The sequence below is a fragment of the Hypomesus transpacificus genome, chromosome 19, assembly GCF_021917145.1.
Source record: "Hypomesus transpacificus isolate Combined female chromosome 19, fHypTra1, whole genome shotgun sequence".
NCBI lineage: Eukaryota > Metazoa > Chordata > Actinopteri > Osmeriformes > Osmeridae > Hypomesus > Hypomesus transpacificus.
This window is the reverse complement of record NC_061078.1, coordinates 15,084,240-15,103,965: the sequence shown is the minus strand read 5'-3', so window position 1 is coordinate 15,103,965 and position 19,726 is coordinate 15,084,240. Positions and strand designations below refer to the sequence as shown.

Genomic DNA, 19,726 nt, shown 5'->3' with positions numbered 1-19,726 from the left:
GGTGTGTGTGCGTGTGTGCAAGCATGTGCGTATCCCTGATGAGCCTGACTCCCCTACTCTCCAAATGGAGAAGTAGTTAGTATTCCGTCAGTATCCTCCACACCTTCCACACACGTCTCACTGCTTTCTTCATCCCTCTCTACCTTCATCCTTCATTTCATTTCTCCACCCTTTTTTTCTCTCCATCGGTGCGTGCTTCTTCCTCTCACTATCTGCACTATCCTCTGTCGCTCAATAATCAAGCCTAATGCATGCACCACTAAGATTAGTTTGCAAATTTAATTATTTCTTATCAAGGAGACTGCTGAGCAGATGCTAGAGCAATTAGCACTTAATGGAAAACACGGGAGCAGCAATATTAATGTTTTAATTCCAGGGGGATTTGGCAGGTTTCTGGGATATCGTTTTTTTTTCTTATTTCTTTTTTACACTTCAGATCTTGTTTTTCAAAGGCACTGTAGTCTCTCAACCTGAACTACTCCATGGAGGATGTGTCTGGTTTTAATTAAAGAAGGACCGAAGTTAGCCTGGCTTCTAGGAACGAGGTAGAATCGTGTTGGCAAACCAACACGCACGCACACGCACGCATGCACGCACAGACACACACACATGAAGATGAGATGGGCGGTTGTTACTCACCCTGCTTGTTTTGGAGTTGCTTAAGAGCTGGGGAAAGCTGGATACCTGGGGTACCTGTATGAAGAACAACTGCAGTTACAACTGACTTCTCTCTGCTGGTGAATATGCAGCACAGTAGTTAGCAGACAGCAGCAGCATCTAGTCCCTTGACAGTTCTGTACTAAAATATGACTGATTATGGCTGTACTAGAATACGACTGTGCTAGAATTTGACTACAGTTCAATCGTTCTGGGACTGGAGAGGAGCAGAGGCTGTAGCACAGCTTACTCCTGAGAAGGGCTGTACTGCACATACAGCCACACACACACACACAGCCCTGTAAATGATAGAAACAAAGCAGCTATCTTCAGTATTATGTCCCAGCCAGTACAAAGCCATATTACTCTGAAAGGTTCATGTTCAAAATTGTCCTATTCTAATTATTGAGAACTATGAGGCTGCTTTTGTAGTAGGTACCAGGTAGGCTGTGGTCTCATCTGTGCTGCACTGCTTTGGCCTGGGTTTGGCCTTTTTTGGCCCGGCAAGGTGACTGAATTTTCACTGCAGGTTGAACTACAGTCACCTCTCATAGCGGTGACAGAAGGAGAGCACTGCTTCTTGCCTTGATGACAGTCAGACAAGGCTCTCCATCTCTGCCTTACGTAACAGCCTTCAAGGCCTACTGCTGAATGTAGAACGAGGACCACTTCTCCGTGTGTGTGTCTTCCGTTTGTGTATTTCAGCTGTTTATGTGTTTTTCCTGTAAGTGTTTTGCTTCATAGAATACGTGTGTGTGTGTGTCTTTGGGGGTTTGTGTGTGAAGAAGAGAGTGTGTTTCTTACCAGCTTTCCTCCAGATCTCCTCTGGAAGGTATCCAGATGCAGGCCTGTGGAGGAAGTCTCTATGGATCTCTGAAAAAGACACACACACGCACCTTCAGTATCCACTCCACACACACAGACACACACAAGCGCAACCCTAATAATCCTTTCTCTCTTTGTCTCCCAATGCATTGCTTTAAGCATGATTTACACAAATACTTTTGCTCTTTGGAACACTTCTCATTCTGAACACCCCTGAACACTTGGGCTCTGTGAACGTGCCCGGTCGCAGTGGAAGTACCTATGGGCTGAGACTCGCTGCTGTTAGCTGTGTTGGAGGAGTTGTGGTGGTGAGGAGGAGGAGGAGGGCGGTGCTGTCCGTTGCTCCCACCTTTTTTCATATCCTCCACATCGCTGTAGCGACGAATCCAGTGGTTCATCTCCTCGCGGTCGGCCTCCTGGCAACGGCGCAGCACCGTCAGCGACCGGCGCGTCTTCTCCACCATGTCCATGATGCAGTTCAACAGCTGGGGGGGGGGAGAAGTGTGGTTTAGATGGGAGGAATATGGAGAGATGGCTAGAAGGCTTCTCCCAACAGACACAGTTGTAGCAGCTGTTTACCAGAGCAGGAGGGTCACAACAGCCCCTAACAGACCAGCTTCACATGAGATCAGATGTTCAGATGCTGTTCATTCACACTGTTTCCAGAATTGTGTGGTAAGGCAGAGGAAAACACAATCATCAATTCATCTGAAGTGCGTCCAACTGATGGGGGTAACACGATATCAAGGGTTTGCGTAATTTTGGAGCAACTCTGGAGTCTCTGTAATCCATTCACAAGTAGTCAGAGTGTTTCAAAGCCTGTTTTTTGGAGTGCGTCTGTGCCCCTTTTAGCGAGACCCAACAGTGGTGAGTGTGTGTGTGTGTACGTGTGTGTGCGTGTGTCAGGTTGAGTGGTTATACAGAACAGTACAGCAGCCATGGCACTGTAACAGCTGTGCTACTGATAGAAAAAGGCTGAACCAATTCATTCCACCCTTCTGCTCAGATGTCTGCTAAAACATTTCCTTATTTCTTTCTCTTTGTCTCTCTCTTTTTGTCTCTCTTTCAACCCTCACCCTGTTTTGCCCTGAGCCTCCACCCCCAGTCTGCAAAATGGATTTGACATCCCCTCCATTCATTCGGTCTCGTTCTGCCTCTGATATCTCCCTCCCTCCCTCCCTCCCTCCCTCCCTCCCTCCCTCCCTCCCTCCCTCCCTCCCTCCCTCCCTCCCTCCCTCCCTCCCTCGCTCCCTCCCTCCCTCCCTCCATCTCTCTGTGTTAGCTCTATCTGTGGAGTCGTTCTGGTTTGGCAGGGGTCCAGGCCTGGCCGGTTCCTCCATGACTGCAGCCCTTGTCTCAGCTGCTCTGCCCAGCTGGGGATGCTCTCTGCTGGCTCCCTCGCTCCATCTGAGGCCCTGCTCACCCTGTCTGAGTCTGTGTGCATGTGTATGTGTGTGAGCGAATACAGCATGTTTGGGGAGGGGGAGAGTGGTGTTTCAGTCTGGGTGAAGGTGAGTTCCCTGGTGTGTATGTGTGTGTAGGAGTTTCTGTTTTGTCCATTCAGCTCCTAGAACTGAGACAACCTCTTTAGAGTCAGCTGGCCATCACAATGCAGCTCAGACAGATTTAAGACTTAAATCTGTCAACAACACCCCCTTGGTCTCTCTACGTACCCCCCACCCCCCACCTTCACCTCCACTGCTACTGAGGGACAGTATGTTGCATGAGTGGTGAAAGTGTGTGTAAAGTGTGTGTATAAAGGAAACAGGAGTCCCTACCCCAGCGATACGTACATTATCTAGATGCTTCCACTCCTCGGCCCATTCTCGATCTGTCAGTCGGTGATCTATTACTTCCTCCTGGCGCGCCCCGTGAACGGCTGCAACACAAAAAGGCCCAGTGCAGCACTTAGTCGCCAAGGTAAGGATGATGATGCTATGTGTACATTGTCACATATAGCCATGGCAGCCATCTTGGCTCCAGATTAAGGTTCTGTAGCTTGCTTATGGTTGCCATTCTGGCTCTGGCAGAGAGAAGACATATATGGCTGCCTGGGAGGACATTTCCAAGCATGTGTCGCTAGCTGGTGGGCTTTTAATAGATCCACTGCCATAGGGATTATCAAAATCAACTCACAACCTGCCTTTGTTCTGTAGATACATACTGTACATGGGAGGACATAGCTCTCTCCTCTCATCTTACATGACCAGAGCCACCATCCAAGACTATCAAATCAGTGGGTCAAAACTAAACAAATAACAAAGGGTCATGATGAACTATGCAGAATGTAGAGAATAAATCATCACAGTTTCTTCTGGTTCTCTCTGTCTGTCTTTACACCCCCCACCTACCTCACTCCTTCCCCCTCTCTCCCTCCCCCCTCCTTCCCACTACCCTACCGGTGGGCCGGTGTCGTTCCCGGCCGTCGCGGTGTTCGTTGTGCCGGTAGGCGTCCCGGTAGTGGTGGGCCAACGCCATATCCTCGAGCCGGTAGTGCTGTGGGGCCGGGGGATTGGGGGGGTGGGGCAGGCCGTTGGGGGGGTGGGGAAGGCCGTTGGGGGGCGGATGGGCGGGCAGGCCTGTGCTGGGGCTAAATCGCTGGCTGGGGCTAATGGTGCAAGGTCTCTTGGCTAGGTGTTCAGGGTGCAGGCCCTCTCTCTCTGAACTGTCTTTGGTCCTGGGGGAGGGGAGAGAGGAAGGGAAGGGGAAGGATATGGGGCAGAGGAGGGAAAGATGGCAGGCATGGTTACGTATAAATGACAACAATTCATGACTATGGCTTTACCGGTTAGGGTGTGCACGTGTTTGTGGTTTGTGATTGTGGGATGTGTGGAGTTGTGTGTCCATTCCTCATATCCACTTTGGCCCCCAGCCCCCAGCCCCCAGCCCCCCACCATCCCTGCAGAGAGAGGAGATCACACAGATGTGCTCCAAATGCAACACCACAGCCTCCCACTGCAAGCAGTGTCTCAGGGCACAACTCAACCTCATAATCTCAATCTGCCTCAACATCCCTCAGATTAACGCAGCTTCCCATCCCCATCACACGCTCACACACAGACACACCAAGCATGTGTGTGTGTGTTTGGCAGATGTTCATGTGTGTTTTTGTCCACCATCTGGCCCACGCGGCGGCGAGTGTTAATATTAATCTGTTTATCAGGGTGGGACAGTTGGGCATCCAGAGGTAAACCCCTCCATCATTCCTGAGATCAGGGAGTCATGTGGTCAAATGAATGTGTGTGTGTTTATGTTGATTAGTTCATCTGATGTGGGCCTGTGTGTATGTGTTTATGTGGCACAGATTTTTGCTGCATATTTTTATGTAGACTTAGGAATGTGTGTGTGTGTGTGTGAAAGACTAGGGCATTCGTTTACATTTTAGACCCCAATCTCGGATGACTACACAAGAAAAAACGTGCATGCGTGAGAGTGTGTGTGTATGTACATCTTTCACCAAAAACCACAACAACAGCTGGCTGTGGCCTGTGTCTGTCCAGCAGTCCGGCCTGATCTGACACTGTAAACCAGGGACTGGGAGAGGGCAGGAGGGATAGAGGGAGGGGCAGTGTAGAAGTGTGCAAATTACAGCAGGATTGCCCCCCTTCCTTCCCCCGTAGGATGAGCTGAAGCAGGGGTTGTGCAGATCACCATCTGGACACAGCCCTGACATATGGAGAGGAGAGGGGAAGGGAGGAGAGGGGAGGGGAGGGGAAGGGAGGAGAGGGAAGGGGAGGAAAGGGGAGGGGAGTGGAGTGGAGGGGAGGGGAGGAGAGGAGAGGAGAGGAGAATAGAGAAGAGGGGAGGGGAGGGGAGAATGGAAGAAGGGGAGAAGAGGAGAAGAGGAGAAGAGGAGAGAAATAACACTCCTCCTCTCTTCCTCTGCCTCTCAACTTCCCCTCTCTATCCAGTCCAATGTTTCTGTTTTGTGGAAGGCTGCAAAAGGCCTCTGTCTATGCCTGTGTCCTCACTGAGCAGACTAGATAGGGAAGGACAGAGCAGGCACCGTGAATGGATCCCCTCACACTTGCATAGAGCTATATAGTACACTCTTACTGTTACTGTGCCTCTGCTGCTATTTCATGGTATCTGTCTTCCAATTTATTGTCTCTCTTTTTTTACTCCTCTTTCTCTTTCTTTCTTTCTTTCTTTCTTTCTTTCTTTCTTTCTTTCTTTCTTTCTTTCTTTCTTTCTCTCTCTCTCTCTCTCTCTCTCTCTCTCTCTCTCTCTCTCTCTCTCTCTCTCTCTCTCTCTCTCTCTCTCTCTCTCTCTCTCTCTCTCTCTCTCTCTCCCCCTTTCTCTATCCATGCCTTTCTGACTTCACCCCACTGTCCCTCCCTCCCGGGAAAGGTGACAGAAGGGAGAGGTCTTCTCTGCCTCCTTCTCTCCCTCCCTTCTTCTTTAGTAAAATGGGAAAAGTGAGTCGTTTTACAGCTGGGTATGCATTGTGTCCGGATTTGTGAGAGTCTGTGTAAGTGTATTTTGCGTGTGTGTGTTTGTGTGTCCATGTGTGCACGCTGGTCAGTTCAGTGACATACCTGTCTGGTGTCCTCCTCTTCCCGTGCTCATTGACCTCTAGCATGATCTCAGAGGAGTCCAGGGGGGAGCTGGCATTGGCGTCCAGCAGCAGTTGCTCGTGCTGGGCTAGGTACTGGGCCGGGGTCTGCTTGGCCATCCGGGCACAGTGGAGCAGCTCTCTCTGAAGCAGGGGCAAGTTAGCCTGGGAGACACACACACAAACAAGACAGATAAGTTGATTCGGTGAAGGCATTGATCTGTACAATGTTTGAGGCTCCTGAAGTAGGAACTGGAAAGGAGAAGGTGATCTCTATTTGCTGTCCATCAGATGTGAGACATCATGTAGTATTCTGTACAGATCAATGACCCTGTGAGGAGGATGAAGATTTGCTAGCCTGTGTATGAGACGCGACGAGGGGGCAGAGAGAGGAATGATGGAGGGAGGGAAGGAAGGAAGGAGGGATGAGGATGAAATTGTAGCAAGATTGAGAAGGCAAAAGGAAAGAGACAGAGAGCAGGAGGAGAGAGAGAGAGAGAGATAGACAGAGACAGACAGAGAGAGAGAGAGAGAGAGAGAGAGAGAGAGAGAGAGAGAGAGACAGAGAGAGAGAGAGAGAGAGACAGAGACAGAATGAGATAAGACAGATCCCTCAACACATTCCTCCCCAGTGTATATCTCCTCCAGGGTGAGTGTGTGTGTGTGTGTCATTCTGCCTGGTGTGTGGTGAGACCATACATCTGGGACATGGCAGAGCTGCTCTCTGTCAATGTGACAGTGTAGGAGAGCTATCTGACAACATGGCCACACACATAAACACACATAAACACACACACACACACACACTCATTATCACCTCCTCTAACAAGACAGTCCTGGATCTCACTTGGCACTGGCCTGAAAAACATACACTCACACACAAAAACACGGGGCAAATACCATAAAAAATTATTTAAAACTCTAACCAAAGTGCAGTGTATTACAGTTAATAGGCACAGAGAACAACACAGTACAGTCTGTGACATAGCTGTCAGAGTGTTTGTGTGAGTGAATAGATGTGTGTCTGTGTGTTGCATACATTCCATCCACAACAGCACACAACATGTCTGGAGCCTCAGAGAAAGGCCAGGCTCCGACCCTGCAAGCTTGACCCCCCTCCCCCCCAACCCCCCCTCCCCCACCCCCCGCCGGTCTCTGCTGGAAACAATCAGGGGACAGAGTGCGTGGGACAGGAATGTGTGGCCTGGTCACTGCTAGGCAGCATACCCAGCCCCTTAGTACTGAGAAACACACATACACACACTTCTGTGGCGTTGTGTCTTTAGATTTGTAGAATTACAGCTGTAGTCAGTGTTGTGTTGTCACGACAGCAGTATGATGAGAGAGGGTGGGATGGACAACCTAACAGACCCCTGACAGTAGGCAGAGGATCAGATCAAAAGGCATCAACACATCAGCCTCCCCCACCAACATCTGTCAGGGGCTCTACAACAACACACACACACACACGCACACACACACACACACACACACATACACACACACACACACACACACACACACACACACACACACACACACACACACACACACACTGCAGCCCAGGGTAGACACTGGTGCTCCAGATTTAATGAATCACAAACGCTGGCCATATGGTGCTGGAGATCAGCAGTAGCAGACTGGGCTGGATGGACATCAGGGTCTGGGTGGCTTCAGTCACAAACACACACACACACACACACTTCAAGAAACCACACTGCTCAGACAGAGTATTCAGGTCAGACTGTGTTCTGGCGGCCATGTCTTTGTTAGTTAATGTGTCAGCCTGGACTGCTAACTCTCTCATCATCACCATATGGTCAATCTGAGCTGGGGGACTCTCAGAGGCTGACTCAGAAATAGAAACAGACGTGCGCACACACACACGGTAGACACACAAATTGATAGGATGATGGGGTGGGAGTCCCTTACCTTGAGGAATGGAATGACAAAGGGACGAAGAGGAAAGTTGGTGGCCTCCTGGAGTTTAGAGTGGAACTCCTCGATGGTCAGAGTGGAATTCTGTCAACACCGAGAGAGGAAGGGAGAGAGATGAAGACAGAGAGACAGAGATAAAGACAGATAGAAACAGATGAGGAGAAAAAGAGAGAAAGCATAAGTGACACACAGCACATCACCACTCACTAACACTCCACTATTTAGTTATACATCACAAGACGGATTTCTTGTGGTTTTTATGTGACTTCCCCTTACCCAGCCAAACCGCTGTGTACTATGTGCCTTCAGAAAGTCAAGAATCTATCACTTAAGTTCAGTGAGTGTCATGTTTCTGTAGACTCACCACCAGCCCTAGCACCAGGCTGCGGACCCTCTCTCCAATCTCCGGCGAGATGTCGTTCCCAAACTGCTGCAGCGTGGTGAGGAAACGCTTCAGCTTGCAGAGCTGCCGGGCGCCGCAGGCCGGCGGCAGCTGCTGATTGGACAGTGAGGCTGTTGATGACATGGCGGGCCCGTTGCTGAAGCCGTTGGGTGTCGACGGGGCGCCGTTGAGCGAGGTGGGGGAGTGGCTGCTGCCGTTCAGCACTGTGGAGGAGGGGAGAGGGAGGGAGAGGGATAGAGGCATGACTTTGCTGGACCGTCGGTCGTTATCTTCACTCCCTCTCTGCCCTCGGCCCGTGTCCGTCCAGTCCTCCAAAGTGTGGCGGGGAGGGGCGGAGGGGGGCGGAGAGGGCACATGCATCCTAGTGGAGGCGCCGTGTGTGGAGAGATCCAGGGTCCAGGCTACAGGCTGCAAGCTTAGAAAGACCGTCCGTCCGTCCGCTGCACCCTACCCTGCTGCCGCTCTGATCGCTTTGACTGAAGGCAGAGTGTGTCGAGGACTATGTGTGTGTGTGTTTGTGTGTGTTGAAGTATGTCGTACAACCTCAGCTGTCTCATTTGCCCCCCCCCCCACACACACACACACGCCAGTCGATTGCTCCCCGTCCCTTCCCTAGGACACAGCTATATGAGGGACATGTTAAAGAGGGGCCTAAAATAGGCTGGTGGTCTGTGTTACTTTTATTCCAATAGCAGGTGTGCTGCTAAATCTGGCCTTGCACATGTCCACCAGCTGAAAGTAGATTTGCAGCTTTAAGGATCATTGTAGCGTACACACACTCACACTCACACTCACACACACACACACTCACACACATATCTCCTCATTCCTCACACACAACACTCCAACTCTAACCCTCCCTCTTTACCACCTTTGCCCTCTTTCACCCAATATCTTCTATACTGTCGACTACAATTCTTTACCTGGTATATTTGTAATCCCATCACTAGCCTCAAGATGCGTGTGTCATTGTATAATCATATAATATATTTATAGATCTATGTAATTCGAACATCATGCCTGTGCAGATGGTGGACACCATGGGCAGCAAAACAAGTCTGATGTACAACTGTAGTCTAGTGTAGAGTTATAGTGTGTGTCTTTGTGCGTTTGTATTCAGACATTGTTTATATGTTCAAGATGCCTATGGATATGTATATGTGTACACAGGGCCGTACGCAGGGCCCAAAAAATACTGAGGTCATGAGTCAGAACTTCTAGGCGGGCTCGTGGGGCATGCTCCCCCGGAATTTTTTTTAATTACATTATTTAAATATGGCCATTTTCTCTTATTGAGTCTTAAGGAGCAAAAACATCATCATTATGACTTTTGAGTATGGGGCGGTGTGGAGCTTTTGAAATTTTGAGGTAAACATGGGGCATTCTGAGGCTTTTTGAAGGACCTTTATGGGACTCATGAAGTAAGGGCAAGTTACCACAATTTTTTAAAAATTATTATTATATGGCAACGACGGTACAAGCGTTCTGATTGGATAATGGGTAGTCACCCCAGCCGCGTATTGCCCTCCTCGCCGGTCAATACGGATCCGTATTGCCCTCTGACGTCAGCTTAAAAATGAGCGATATCGAGAGTCAGCTGCTGAGTTTTACTATCCAGATGATGCTGAAAAGCTTTGTCATCGAAAGTGATGATGAAGACCAGACTCTTTGAATCACTTGTGTCGTTATTTTGTGATGAAATTAAAGCAATTTTAGCAGAACCATGTTGTCCGCTTTCTATCAAAAGTAATGAGTTGCTTGGCAACACATGAAACACACCGTGAGAAGACTTGAGAGCTAGCTACAATTAGCCTAAAGGTACCATTTATTTTCGTTTACAAAATGAAAAGAATCTAAAATTGCCATATAATAAACTACTTACTAACCTCGACCGTTCGGTCATGCCGGGAAATACTGTATCAAACTGAGGCTGGAACGTATCGACCGAGCGATAGCGAGTCAGTTTGATATTTCCCAATTGCCACTGAATTTCATTTTCAATCAGTCACATCAATGACATATCAATCGCAAAATGAATGTTGATTCAACCGGTGGAAATTGATTGACAACCGGTACTGACGGAGTTAACCAAACTTTGATTTGATGTTTCCTTATCTGAGTAGTACGCTGCTGCAATACAAATATTTCCACATGAAAATGAATCTTTCTTCTCACAGTCATCTGCCACTTAAACTTCTCTTAACCTAGCTACATGTTTAGTTTGCTGCGCTCCTCTTCCAGTGACTGTAACTAACATAGGCTATTCACTAACAGTAGCGGTATGTCTATGGCGGTAACATCAGCGTCCGACTTGTGTTTGGTGGTTACCATAACGACAGTACGTTTTGTTGATGACGCGCAGCACGTATGTCCAAACTCTTGAGCTACTCGGCTCTTCAAGTATAAAATCACGTTACGGTTTGTGGGAGACCAAGATCATCGTCCTGCAGTCAGTTTCACGTGTAATTTGTTTTGAGTTTATATACCACGATTTAAGCAAAAAAATAAACAGAAATACGAAAAAAAATACCGAGGACACGACCTCGGTGTCCTCAATGGTAGTTACGGCCCTGTGTGTACATGATTACTCTTGAGTGTCTGTATATGTTTGTATGCATGTTTATTGAGTGAGTATTTCTGTCAATGTGTGCCTGGAAATGTTCAGACCCTATATCAGCCTGCAGCTTTCATGTCTTTCTCAGCTAGTCTAAATGTAAATACCTATCTGAAATGTGTGTGTGCATGTGTGCATGTGAGCGAGTGTGTGTGTGTATGTGTGAGCGAGTGTGTGTGTGTGTGTTTTGTCTGATGTTGGAGTTCCTCTTGTTGTTTCCCTGCACTCTAATCTCCTGCTAGGAGTGTGGATGCATATGGTGTGGTCATGTGACCCGACGGTCAGGCAAACACTTGTGATCTGGTTTTAGCGAGGGGCGCGAGCTACAGTGGCGACCGCCACAACAGGTGAAACAACACAGCCTGTCATTGCTATATAGGGAAGAAAGTGGTCTGGACACCGCCAAACCCATGTCCCCTCCACTGCTGTAGCACTACAGCTGGTAAACAACACACACGTGCAGGCACATACACTCATGCAGGCACACACACACACAGATACACACACACACACACACAATGCCACAGCCAGCCTCAAACATGCTCAGAGACACTTGTCCCAGCAGCAAGGGCATGCTACACATCCAGACATACAAGTGACTAAAACACCTATAGTTGCACAACCTCACACACACACACACACACACACACACACACACACACACACACACACACACACACACACACACACACACACACACACAAAGTTGACATCCAAAAACCCATGTCCCATCTCATACAACCCATTCCTCTGCAAGATGGGAACCTGACAGAAAACACACTGCTCTATTGTGTTAGCATAGCTACAACCTCCTTGGTGTTGATAACCCTTCTGGCTGTAGTCTAAGTGCTCCATCACAGAGCTGCAGAAAGATGAGATGAGATAGGAGCCAGCCAGGTAGCTGACGATGCAGTTCTACATTGTCTCAGACAGACAGTGAAGGGACCGAACACACAGGACAACTAACCCCCACCTGAAGCAATAGAAAGATAAATACACCTGACTGACAACCAGCATGGGATCCAATAGGATTGTGTTGAAGGATTTGGATATAATCTAAATTGAAATCTGTACGGTTGTTGTATTTTGTTAAAGCCCAATGTTGTGTGCATTGTGCTAAGTGATACTGGTGCAGTAAAATATCAAAAGTTATGAAAGAGTTATGAAAGAAAAAATGCAGGGTCCTTACTTGACTTACTGTTGGTCGGTGTGAATGAAGCGTTTCGATTGGCTGCCTGGCTGACGGCCGGGGGTGGAGGTGGCATTGTGGGCGGAGTCGTCCTAGGCTGGGTTTTGACATCAGCAGGTGAATCTGGCATCGTTCCAACCGTCTGGTCTGAGCCACCTACAGAAGGCAAGAGGCAGCTGGTTAGACTCAGATACACACACACATACACACATATACACACACACAATTATGCACAATCAAACGCAGGTACAGATCCAAAATTATTTACCCAAAGTGAATGCGCACACAGTTTGACTCTCAGTAACAACTCTGCTCAATCAGCAACAGTAAAATGTGATCAAAGTGATCAAAGGCCCCCGCAATGTCACCCTAGAGGAAGTATGAGTCTCACTTCAGAGCTGGGAGAACTGTCATACAGCACCGGAGACAGACAGATAGAGGAGCAGAGTGGGATACGATGAGGTCTGGAGGTGGATGCCAAAGAACCACATTCAAGTTCTGGGAGAAGTGCAACACCACCTGCTCTTCTGCTCAGCTGCTAGTGACGGGACACCCCCCACCACCACCCCCGTCCACCCCCCAACCCTGCAGCCCTGACATCCCCATCAGCGACCCCCACCCCGCCTGTCCCTTCCTGTCCCCTCTCCAGACAGCCGTTTGACAGTCAGTGACAAGTGCAGCTGGATCTGCCCCTGTCCATCACACTGGGCCTCCTCCGCCTGCCACCCTGCCCTGCCCCGCTCCTCTACACATCCCACCAGCACCAAACAAGGCAAGGCAGGGACAGCAGGGGCACCACAACCAGCCCCGGCCCCAGACCTCTTGTGTCCAGCTTCCATATTCCAGCCCCAAGGCCCAGGCCCTGGCCCTGGCCTCTAGACCCAACCCAGGCCAGAGAGGGTGCAGTAGCTAGACCTGGGATGTCTTCACTGCTAGGATCTCCTAGTTGAATCCAGCCAGTCAAGGAGTAGAAGGGGAGCTGTGTGGGCCTGTCGGGGACTTGATGAGGCCTTTTGCTACAGACACATGAGCTATGGACTATGAAAGATTTCACAACCATGGTGAAGATACATTAGCAGTATTGCTTGTGTGTGTGTGTGTTTTACAACCAGCCAACAGTTTGTATGTTTATGTGTGGATCCAAAATGTGCCATTGTGGGTTTGTTTGCCACAGAAAGAGAGAGAGGCCCTATAATCTCCAACAGGTCAGGTCACAGACATGCTCTGTGAAGGAGGCTTTAAGCCAGGCGTCTGCTCTAGGTGCTGTCACTCAGCCATCCCATCAGCTGTCCCTCCACTCAGCCCCCTGTCAGCTGGGACGGGACAAGGGTGCTGGAGGACACTGGGAACCAGGACACACACCAACACAGAAAGACACACCTGCTGCTGGCCTCCAGCCACAGTGGCATGTACCACACTCTCCTTGGCCATGTTTGGAACCTCCTCCACCCTCCATCGTGCAGGCCTGCAGCCGTTTCCACTGTCCAGTGTCAAACATATCCAAGGTGGTCAGAGCAGCAGGGATAGAGGGTTAGAGGGATGGGGGGCTGGAGGGATGGAGGAATGGAGGGTTAGAGGGATGGGGCTGGAGAGATGGAGGGTTAGAGGGATGGAGGGATGGAGGGATGGAGGGATGGAGGGATGGAAGGATGGAGGGATGGAGAGCTGTAGACTGACAGGAGAGGACAGGGAGGGAAGCTGTATGAGCTCATCCAGAGGATGGACATGCCCGGGCTAATCATGTAGTCCACCACAGGAATGCCCCAGCACCAGAGGTACATCATCACACCCACCCATCCACCCCCAACACTTCCACGCTCTTGTGCCTCTCCAGCCAAGAACCCCAAACAGAACTGTACAAGTGGCTCTCCTCTCTCCACAGCACTCCTGCCAAACTGTAGCCATCTGTGTGTTTGAGTGTGTGTAACTGTATGTGAATGTGAGAGCGTGTTTGAAGTGCTTGAGATGGTCCTTGACTCCTTGCACTTTCAACTCATCTTTAGACACACAAGCACAAACAAGTCAGAGGTGGAGGGAAGGTCCACTCCTGCTGGGGGTAAAAATAGCAGTACCCCTGCAGCCCTATCCCAACTCCCCCTGTTTAACTCAGAGCTGTGGTGTTTCTGAGGGTATTGCCCTAAACAGTCACCATGGTCCAATATACAAAAACACACACACAATCATACATGCACATTTGAATTCACACACACGCCCTTGTCTTGTCCATGTGTGACTGCAGAGATGAGGAGGCAGAGCACAGCTTGTCCATCTGTCACCCTACAGAATTCATGTACACAGGAGACTGCTTGGGCTACCCAAGCTGCCTGTCCAGCCTCTCTCTCTCTGTCTCTCTCTCTCTCTCTCTCTCTCTCTCTCTCTCTCTCTCTCTCTCTCTCTCTCTCTCTCTCTCTCGCTCGCTCGCTCACTCCCTCTCTCTCTCCCTCTCTCTCTGTATCTCTCCATCTCTCTTTTTGTCTCTTTCTTTATCCAACACTGTCAGACTCAAATGGAATGGGGGAGAATGACTGTAGATCCAGTCCATCTTTTGTAGTTGCATGAAAGGCAGTAACACTCAAATTTGTTTGTGAATGTTTACAGTGCATGTGAAATAATAAATTGGTAGCTCAAGTGAATCTGACGATCCAATCACAGGCTGCATCTGCAAATAATTGAATCATCCCTTCATGAGTCAAACCAAGAACACACAAGAGCTAGTGGTCTAATCTAATCTTTTATGTTGTCTTTGTATCTCTCTCTCTCTCCCTTTGTTGTCAATGTGTGTTCTGTTTGAGTGACACAGTGGGTCATCAAGGAGCATGTCTTGATAGAGCCTCCTCATTGGCTGTTAGGGAAGAGACCCTCCACATGGCAACTGCTGTGGACACTCCCTTGGGACTGGACACAGCTTGACAGAGATGGGGGGGGGGGCACTGGTGAGGGACGGAGGGAGAGGGAGGAGGAAGGAAGAAAGGAAGGGAAGACTGGTGGAAGGGAGGGGAGGAGATAGGACGAGTTTGCAAGGGGGGCGGGGGGTGGAGTTGTGCCCTGACAGTCTGTCAGCACCCACTGTGGGATTACAGACAGCTGTTTAATCTGACCAGCTAAAGGACTCTCTCTCACACACACACACACACACACACACATTAACCACACCACCACACACTAACTCACTGGATTTCACTTTAATACATTAGAAAGTGTTCTCCGTCTGAAGCCCCATGTGAGGCCATCTGTGCTCCAATTGTGATGAAGGACAGGATGATGCACCAAGGCAGGAGGGAGAGACTGAGAAAGAGGGCAGGGTAAGGTGTTAGCCTCAGACCGTGTTATCAGCCAGCTAGCATGGAGCATAATATTAAATCATTCATTCTACCAGTGCTCCAGTGGCTTTCTACGGCTGGACCTCTCACATAAAGAGCCCCCCCAAACAGCCTTGCACAGAACCTCACAGAACCAGCCTGCAAGCTGCAATCTAAGATCTAAAAACAGCTACTTCTTCTGTGAGATACGGATCAAAATGAAAAAAAATCCACCGCAAGCAAATGGCCTCACTCTCCACTTTGTCATTCTCGAGCTATTCCTGTTCCCTTTACAAATTTAGGGCCTGTGTTTTCACCGAACCCCCCAAAACACATGAAACCATCCCATAATGACAAGCCACAAAAGCCTGGTCGCACACCAATGTTGTATGTTTGGGTTTTTATCTCAAATGGATGTGTGAGAATGTGTGTGACCATGAATGCAAATGTATGTGTGACCACATAGGTTATGTGTGTGTTATCATGTATGTTCATGTTATTTGTGACCCAGAGAACACAGATTTAGAAAGTTCCTCCGGTAAAAAGAAGATTCGGGAAAAGTCGAGCCCCCTGCGCTCTCTCTCTCATGCTCCATATGTGACCACCAACCCCTTCATCTCTACTTCTGTCTCTTACCCTCTCTCTTTCTCACTGATACTTTACACGTTCTCTCTCTCTTTCCATTCCTCCTCCTCCTCTCTTTCCTCCTCTCTCTTTTCACTTTCCCACCATCTCCCTCACTTCCCCCTTCCCCCTTCCTCTCTCTCTCTCTCTCTCTCTCTCTCTCTCTCTCTCTCTCTCTCTCTCTCTCTGTTTTTCTCTCTCTCTCTCTCTCTCTCTCTCTCTCTCTCTCTCTCTCTCTCTCTCTCTTTCTCTCTCTCTCTCTCTCTCTCTCTCTCTCTCTCTCTCTCTCTCTCTCTCTCTCTCTCTCTCTCTCTCTCTTTCTCTCTGTAATTCCCCCAGTCTCCAGGAATGCTGTTGTTTTTAATTTCTCCCAGCTGCTCTGGCTGTGTGCCCGCCCGCCTGCCTCCCCACATCTGCTCTCCATCAGGCCGCCATGCTCATACACACACACACACACTCACAAACACACACGCACAAAGACCTAACAGCACCAACATAGGATTATAGTCCTGCTACCCAGACCTCAGGACCCTGTGTCAGGGACTCTTAGTCTCCTTCTGAGAAACACACTCACACACACATACACACACATGCACACACATAGTCAGCCTGTGTTGTCCTGTTAGCATGGGAGTGGGTGGAGTGTCTATGCAGATTATACTTGGTTTTGAACAGGGGTAACTGAAGAACAGAAATGGTAAAGAACAAAATAGAATGGAATAGAGGAGGAGCTGATAAGATCACTCTTGAGTCTGAGCTGATCATGTCAACATTTTATTCCTCCTTCTCTCCCTCTTTCCCTCCCTCCCTCTCTCTCTCTCTCTCTCTCTCTCTTTCCTTTTCTCTCTCTGACCTGGACAACAGACTGGATCAGTGAATCAGGAAAGCAGACTCCAGATCATCTTGAGCTGATTTAGAGTTTAGAGGGTTTAAATGTTCACTAATGACAGGCTGGAAAACAAGCATGCAGTGAACACACACTCATAGAAACAGACTGTACACACACAAACGCACAAGCACACAAACAAACAGGAGAGGAGAGCTCCAGTAGTGTATCAGATACAATGACCAGAAAACAGTGAACAAGGTGATGAGAACACCCTGTAGATTGGACTGGGAGTCAAACTCTGTCTCCTCCTCTTCTTTCCTCTCCTCTCATATCCTCTCCTTTCCTCTCTAGGGCTGTCATGTGAGACTGGTGGTTGTGATGGCTGTTATTGATGTAATAGTATTGAAGCCTAACAGCCATCTGTTGTCTTCAGGGAGGGAAGTCTTAGCAGTTACGTGGAGCATATCACTGCTCCCAGACAGCAAAAAAACGTCCTTTTCACATTTTCCCAATGGCTGCTAATAAAATCCAGATGTCTGACTAAGGTTGTTGCAGCTTCGCCTTACTGCCTCTCTTCTCTCCTTACTTCCTCCATCCCTTCCTCATCCTGTCTTCCTTTTCTCCTCCCCCCTTGATTTTTCCCTATCTTCCTCTCCTCTCCTCCCTACCATCCTCCCTCCCTTGCCGCTAACGCTGAGCCATTCCTAAATAAAGGAAAGTATTTGTGACATTCGGCTGGGCCGGGCTGTGCCAAGATCAACACAGCAGCTGGTCCCATCTGGACCCTGTTAGGACGGTACTGGGTACTCATATCCATACCGGCTAACTCAGACACTGAGACGAGTGTGTGGTCACTCTAAGGAGAAACACACAAACTCACAAACACACACACGCACAAAAATAGACTTTGTTGTGTACATTTGTCAATATCACAATTTACACAGGATAATACTTCCTCTAAACTGTCCTTTCCCACACTCTGGTACACAGTCTCCTCTCATAGTCCTTAACTGTACAGCTGCAGAATCCAGTCGGCCAGCCAGCCTACCCACCTGCCCACAGGCTTGCCAGCCAGCCAGCCAAACCGTTCGCCCGCCCACCCGCCAGCCAGCCAGTCAGTCAGTCAGTCAGTCAGCCAAAGTTTGAATGCACAAGAATGTGGGTTCTTAGAACGCAGCGGAACACCTGAACATCAATAACTGTCATCTCAGACCCCTGGGGACCAACAGCCAGTCAGACAGAACATCTACCATCCCAGCCAGCCAGGCAACCAGCACATCTACCATCCCAGCCAGCCAGGCAACCAGCACATCTACCCTCCCAGCCAGCCAGGCAACCAGCACATCTACCCTCCCAGCCAGCCTACCCACCTGCCCACAGGCTTGCCAGCCAGCCAGCCAAACCGTTCGCCCGCCCACCCGCCAGCCAGCCAGTCAGTCAGTCAGTCAGCCAAAGTTTGAATGCACAAGAATGTGGGTTCTTAGAACGCAGCGGAACACCTGAACATCAATAACTGTCATCTCAGACCCCTGGGGACCAACAGCCAGTCAGACAGAACATCTACCATCCCAGCCAGCCAGGCAACCAGCACATCTACCATCCCAGCCAGCCAGGCAACCAGCACATCTACCCTCCCAGCCAGCCAGGCAACCAGCACATCTACCCTCCCAGCCAGCCAGGCAACCAGCACATCTACCCTCCCAGCCAGCCAGTATATCCACCCTCCCTGCCAGCTAGTCAGCCAATACACAGAACTCAGTATTATTACCAGTACATCTGTCACCGACAGCATAGAGAGTGGGAGACAGGGGAGGGAAAAAGAAGAAAAGAATAGAGGGAGAAGGAGGATGCGTAATGTAGCAGAGATCAGAGGGACAAAAAAATGGAGGCTGGAGAGAGAGACTGACAAAGAGAAGAGGGAAAGAAGTGAAACAGAAGAGAGAAGGAAAGACAAAAAAGAGAGAAAGAAGCGTGGTTTCATCCTCTATCAAGACTGTAGAGAGGCAGACAAACACATACAAGAAAAAGAAGATCACCAGGATACCTGTCCTCCACTCCCCCTCCTCCTCCTCCCCTCCCTCCTCCTCCTCCTCCTCACCCTCATGCTGCAACAACATCCTGCTGGAACATTAAACCACACCCCAGCCCAGAGTCTCCTCACTGTTTCACACTCACTCTTACTTGCAATTTCTAAAGCATATTAATTTCTTATTGGAAAGTCACCCAAACTAGAGATTGGCTAATTATGGCTGTTGACCAGTTTCAGCATCCTTCAACAGCCACTACAGTCTCTGTTTTCCTCTAAACTCTTCTATAATCATTAGCTCAATAAAAGGGAGAACAGTGCCAAAAATCCACCCCGTACGGAGGCTTTGTTTACACGCCGTGCACTTACACAAACAAGCACTGGATCAAAACACCTGCAGTCTCACACAATGCCAATTAGCTCATCAACCTTTTAATTACTCTGTTAATTGCATACAGGCAGTGTGAAGGGCAGCCTGGGAATAGGATGAGGACCCCCCCCTTGAGGACCTGTCTTGACGATAATGACAAACAAAGAAGAGGTTTGCCAACAACAACTAGGATCACCATGGCAGTGGTTATGAGGTGGGGCAAATATAGGTAGACAGAGATCTGATGAGGACAATGAGCTCTGTCTGAGATCACTTCCTGTGGAGGAATGTAGCATTTCCTGTCTTCCGTAGCCAAGAGAGAAAGACAGATAGCGAACAGACATAGAGAAAATAGATTCATGTGGTGAGAGTAACAGTACTGGTGTGTGTTCTACAG

General features: G+C 49.1%; 1 protein-coding gene across 11 annotated transcripts in view; it reads right to left on the bottom strand.

Moving 5' to 3' along the window:
• cbfa2t3 (CBFA2/RUNX1 partner transcriptional co-repressor 3) overlaps positions 1-19,726 on the bottom strand; it is a 41,771-nt gene that overhangs the window by 8,223 nt on the left and 13,822 nt on the right. For 5 of the 11 annotated variants that reach the window (XR_006957663.1, XM_047041500.1, XM_047041502.1 and 2 more), the window contains 9 exons: positions 12,182-12,337; positions 8,340-8,581; positions 7,970-8,059; positions 6,021-6,202; positions 3,882-4,159; positions 3,261-3,361; positions 1,742-1,967; positions 1,462-1,530; positions 640-693 (listed from right to left, as the gene is read on the bottom strand). Coding sequence is in view for 10 of the 11 variants with exons in the window: in XM_047041500.1 (XP_046897456.1) it covers positions 640-693; positions 1,462-1,530; positions 1,742-1,967; positions 3,261-3,361; positions 3,882-4,159; positions 6,021-6,202; positions 7,970-8,059; positions 8,340-8,581; positions 12,182-12,337 (1,398 nt within the window). In the remaining variant the exon portion in view is untranslated. The remainder of the gene's footprint in view (positions 1-639; positions 694-1,461; positions 1,531-1,741; positions 1,968-3,260; positions 3,362-3,881; positions 4,160-6,020; positions 6,203-7,969; positions 8,060-8,339; positions 8,582-12,181; positions 12,338-19,726) is intronic. The other 6 variants (XM_047041503.1, XM_047041509.1, XM_047041504.1 and 3 more) reach the window with 4 other exon arrangements.